The following is a 5,318-nucleotide window of genomic DNA, read 5'->3' as shown; positions in this document are numbered from 1 at the left end:
TTTTCTTAACTTAGCGTGACTGTGTAAACAGCCACTAATCTTTATTTAGATTCTTTATTTAGATTCTTTACTTGGTTCACACCAATATGAAGCTCAGGCTTCCTGTCACGTCACATGTGACGTGCAGAGGTTACAGGAGGACAGGGAGGAATAAAGATGGAATGAAGAGGATCAGGTCTGCGCCAAAGAACTTATTTTTGAACATTTTGTTTGCAGAAAATTGCAAACTTGGAAGGAGTCAAAATAACATATTCAGTCGACTAAACAACCAAAGAGTATTGAGTATTTTACCAATACAGATATCTAAAAGACAAAGGGTTTTATATTGTATTTATTGAGATTTGAAAAACCGAAAATGTGTTGGGTTTTTTTTTCCATGAAGTTCTAGCTGTGAGAATGGAAGAGTGCAGCGTTGACTTTGGGTAATGCATTGTGGAAAAATTATTTCCTTAAACTGTCATGCCTGAGCTCCTCTCAGCCCCTCCTTTTCCCTGCCTTGCTGAGCTGCCTTGATTGCTCATCTGCCTCACCTGTGCTGTCAGCTATTTATGCCTTGCCTCTCCAGTTTTTCCCTGTCAGATTCTCTTGACCAGAAAACCAGACGTGCGAGATCCCTGCTCGAACAACTTCAACCAGTCTGCATCTAGTCTGTCTGCCAGCCAAACTCCAGTCTGTCTGCCAGCTAAACTCCAGCCTGCCTGCCAGCTAAGCTCTCAACCTGCATCCAGTCTGCCTGCCAGCTAAACTCCAGTCTGCCTGCCAGCCAAGCTTCAGCCCTCATCCAGTCTGCCTGCCAGCCAAGCTTAAGCCCTCATCCAGTCTGCCTGCCAGCCAAGCTTAAGCCCTCATCCAGTCTGTCTGCCAGCCAAGCTTCAGCCCTCATCCAGTCTGTCTGCCAGCCAAGCTTCAGCCCTCATCCAGTCTGCCTGCCAGCCAAGCTCCAAGCCTCGGCCTCACCTCACCCCGGACTTGCACCCCTCTGCAATAAAACTTTCAAACTTGCCCTCTGTTTTTGACGCTTTACTCGGGGTCCTCTTACAGACTACCTAACATAAACCTAATTTTGGATTTTCAAAGAGCCACGACTACTTTCAAAACAGAACATCTTGGAATCGTATTAAGACCTTTGCCCTTTGCAACTATTCATGGTGGGATGAGATCCAGAGTTTTTCACACAGGTTGAACTACTCTAGAAGGAAGATAACAATCTATCAACAACGTATTTAATGAACAAACACAAGCTTTTTTGACATAGAGACACCTTATGTACTAAAATTAGTTTGATTTGGTAGTGTCGTGGGGAGGATAATAATTTCCTGAAAAACAAATGTTGAAAGCTAAAAAAAATGATTTTTGCTTGTTTTTATGTTAAAAAAGTAATGTACTTAAAAGAAAAAAATCCTGACTGATACCCAAAAGTCAAAATGTGAACTCAGATCTCTGAAGAAACTGTCACGTCACATGTGACGTGACAGGAAATGTTTGTCAGCATGTAAACAAGCGACATGCATCAATGCCGAAGGTTTGCACACAGCAACATGAAAGCTCAATGTTGAGTCCAGTTCTCATTTATCCAGGTGACATCCTAAAATTGAGTCTTGGCATCTGGACTTCAAATCTTTCTTGAAGGAAGAAGTCCAGATGCCAAGACTCAATTTCAGGATAAAGAAACAACCATTATTTTCCTATATTTTATTGTGACATTAAAAAACATTCCCGTTTTTTTTAACACTAATGAATTTGTATTTGTCTGCAGATTCACTGTGATGTCGTCTCTTTTGAAGATGATGCAGATTATCTCTGGGACAGAGACATACAACCACACAGACCCACATTTACACCAAGGGACAATTAGATTCATCTACAAGTTTTTGGACTGATGGAGGAAGCCGGAGAAAACCGATGCATCCATGGAGAAGAACATGCAAACTCCACACAGAAATGTCCCATCTGGGAATTGAGCCAAAGCCCTGTTGCTATGAGACAAGTGTGTATGTTTTGAGGTGAAACATTTTTCTCTTTTTGTGGTTGTATTTGCATGTTTTTTTGTTTGGGTTTTGTGTTGTATGTTTCACCTCTGAGACAGAATCCCAGATTGGACACACCTGGTGCTCAATCACTGAAGTGACAGCCCTGCCTATAAAGCTGGAACCGGCAGTGAGGAGCGAGAAGAAGAGAAGGGGCAGCTGAGAGTGACTGGAGGAGGTGACGGCACCACCCCCCAGTGGTTCGCTGTGGCTGGAGGGGTTGCAGCAGAGACAGAGTCCTCTGTAAGACAAGGGACTGCGACGTACACGCAGCGGCAGGGTGAGGAGCCCTGCCAGTGTGTGAGTACCCTTGTCCTGTACAGTGGCCCCCTCAGTCTGCAAGGAGCCAGTCTTATCTGCTCCTCAAAACCTTGGATACTGGCAAGACCTTTATGTTGCAGGTGGATAGGGATGGGAATCGAGAACCGGTTTTTGTTGAAAACCGGTTCCGGATTTAACAATTCCTTGGAATCAACCCCCATTATTTCAAACAATTCCATTATCGATTCCGGTCTGCGCGCGTGACGTCATCACGTACGTTACAGAAACTTACGTTGTGCAGTAGAGCGACAAAAACATGGAGACGAGGCGGCAGAAGTGTTCCAAAGCTTGGTTACATTTCATTAAAAAAGATGAAAACACAGCAACTTGCAATGCTTGCAAAGTAGGTATTTCGACAAAAGGGGGAAATACTTCGAATATGCAAAAACATTTGCTCACAAAACACGGAATCATTTTAAATGAATGTCGTGTTTTTGAACCGCTACGGACAACAATGGAAATGCAACCAAGGAACAGCGATTCCAGCACGCCTGCTTCTGCTAACACAAAAGGTAACTATTAAAATAACTTTTTTCTTCGGTAGTACAATCGTTCTTGTAAAACCCACTGTTGTGATAGATAAAAAAGACCACGAGAGAGACAGGCAGAGTCTGGCTGGCTTAGACGCTACTAGCTCACGCGGCAGTCTGCAGTTAGCATTTCCTTTCACGGAGGCAGGGAAAAGTAAAATGTCGCAGGAGAGGATGGACGAATGTCACAGAGCAGTGACAAAATTCGTGGTAAAAGGTTTGCACCCGTTTTCCACAGTAGATGCTCCTGATTTTCGGTAAGTGATAAGTGAGTACAGTTGTTAAATTATAGTCTAACCCAGGGAATGTCAAAGTTGTTCTCCTCTAACCAGATGTTTCGCTCATATTTTTTAGAGAGATGACAAAGATTCTCAACCCCAAGTACACAGCTCCAAGCAGAGACACTTTAAGCAATCACTTGATCCCTGCTTGGTATGGGGTTGATAAAGCCAATTTATTTCCGAGCTTAAACCTGTGTCAAAGGCAGCCATCACTGCTGATGGGTGGACAAGTTTCAGCCAGGACCATTACCTCACTGTAACACTACATTATGTGAAGGATGGCCAGGCTCAAGAAAAGGTTCTCAAAACCAAGGCAGTATACCAAGCACAGACAGGGACAGCTGTAGCAGAGGAGATTGATGGGATATTGGAGGAGTACGGTGTCGGAGAAAAGATTGTGGCAGCCACTGTTGACAATGCTGGAAATATGGATGTAGCTATTAAAAAACTAAATATTATTAAGTTTCCATGTTTTGCACACACCCTGAACCTTGGGGCACAGAAGCTCTATCACTGCCCTGCCATCTCCAACTGGGAGGCAAGAATTCGCTCCGTTATCCTATGGCTGAAGAGGTCCCACATGGCAAAAGTGGTCCTTAAGGAGAAGCAAGACTTGCTCAGTAAGCTTATTGTAGTAGTGTGTGTCATAACACAACCATTTTGTAAATCATTAGATCATGATCATATTGTGCATGTTCCTCCTCAGAGCTGCCCAAGCATATGCTCCTCCTAGATGTAAAGACCAGGTGGAACTCTCTTTATCTGATGATGGAAAGATTCTGTGAGCAGTTTTCTGCCATCCAGGCTACGGCCATTGACCCAAGAATCAGAAAGTCTATGGAAAAGGAAAGGCAAGTAGCATTATTATAATAATTATAGAGTTATGTATTTTAAACAAAGACTCATGCTTTATTTTGGTTCAATTTGCCACATATTTTATGCATTTGTGTTTTGTTGAAATTTCAGACTGGCTAAAATGGGCAACGACGACCTGAGAAAAGCAGAGGAATTTGTGCTGCTCATGCGGAAGCACTACTATTCCACACTGGCTGTCTCCAGTGACAAAAGTCCAACCTGTGGTGAGATTCTGCCCATTCTGCAAAAACTGCAGCAACACTACACCGTACGTGAAGATGACTCTCCCTTCACAAGGAGCATAAAGGAAAACATTTGGAAAGATCTTTCCAAACGTTACCAGGTACAATTGTTAATCTATTTTTTATAAATAAAATGGCATCCATAAATACCTAGAAAATGTAATGATGTTACATTTTCTACCCTTCTAAAAATGCAAGGACACTGATGTCCAGAGATTTCTAGAGGAGGCCACCATCATGGACCCACGTTTTAAATCCAAAGTAGAGAATGGTGATGTCTGGGAAAGGATCAGGAATGCAGCAATAGCATCACACACAGAAGCAGCAGCAGATGAGGTATTGGAATTTGAAAATCTATTTCCTTACAAGAGTGACACCTTTATGTGTATAAGAATTATTTTTAATTTGTCAATTTCTTATCAAGCTCCCAGAGCAAGAAGAAACACAGAAGGAAGGGTTCGATGAGGAAGAAGAAGTCTACGTAAATTTAATTTAGTTTAATAATAATTTGGAAGCGATTGATTATTCAATTCTTTCTTAATAATTTATTATGTCAATTTAATTTCAGGTGCCACCTGTAAAGCTAAAGAAAACTGCTTTGGAGGAGCTCTTTGAAGAGGAAGACAAATAGCTGCAGTCATTCCAGCAACGGCAACCCATTCTTTCCCTGGCACAGAGAGTCGAGCAGGAGATCCAGCTGTACAGAAGTTTGGCCCCAATCCCCTGCAAGGATAACGCTACCCTTTGGTGGTGGAGCAAGAGAGAAACTCTGCCCCTGCTTTCAGGACTGGCTGAAAGTTTTCTATGTGTTCAGGCATCTTCCACCCCATCAGAGAGGGTGTTCTCCACAGCTGGAGACACCATAAGTCCTGAAAGATCCAGAATCTTACCAGAAAAAGCAGATATGCAAATGTTTCTGCAAAAAAATTGTTAGTGTTGATGGTCCTCAGTTGGGCCTCTCATAAGATCTCACTGTTAGTTTTGTAAAGTCATGTAACTATAACATTGTAATGTAGCCACGAGGGGGCCCAAGCCAGGGTCTCATTGTGCCGGTCCCAAGCC

General features: G+C 42.8%; 1 protein-coding gene across 1 annotated transcript; it reads left to right on the top strand.

Annotated features, from left to right (window-relative positions):
• The first annotated feature begins 3,018 nt into the window (after positions 1 to 3,018).
• On the top strand, positions 3,019 to 5,260 carry LOC112141628 (zinc finger BED domain-containing protein 1). The gene is made up of 6 exons (XM_036210841.1): positions 3,019 to 3,779; positions 3,866 to 4,010; positions 4,126 to 4,357; positions 4,455 to 4,592; positions 4,681 to 4,737; positions 4,825 to 5,260. The coding sequence occupies exons 1-6, from the start codon at positions 3,587 to 3,589 to the stop codon at positions 4,885 to 4,887; spliced, it is 828 nt and encodes a 275-aa protein (XP_036066734.1). The 5' UTR covers positions 3,019 to 3,586; the 3' UTR covers positions 4,888 to 5,260.
• Positions 5,261 to 5,318: the final 58 nt, after the last annotated feature.

Source organism: Oryzias melastigma, unplaced genomic scaffold (genome assembly GCF_002922805.2).
Source record: "Oryzias melastigma strain HK-1 unplaced genomic scaffold, ASM292280v2 sc00260, whole genome shotgun sequence".
NCBI classification, from domain to species: Eukaryota; Metazoa; Chordata; class Actinopteri; order Beloniformes; family Adrianichthyidae; genus Oryzias; species Oryzias melastigma.
Note: the sequence above shows the minus strand (reverse complement) of the source record. Positions and strands in the feature narration are given on the sequence as shown.

Coding starts and splice junctions, on each gene's coding strand:
- LOC112141628 (XM_036210841.1), top strand. CDS start 3,587: ATGGATGTAGCTATTAAAAAACTAAATATTATTAAGTTTCCATGTTTT. Junction 4,011..4,125: donor AAGTCTATGGAAAAGGAAAG/GCAAGTAGCATT, acceptor TTGAAATTTCAG/ACTGGCTAAAATGGGCAACG. Junction 4,358..4,454: donor ATCTTTCCAAACGTTACCAG/GTACAATTGTTA, acceptor TAAAAATGCAAG/GACACTGATGTCCAGAGATT.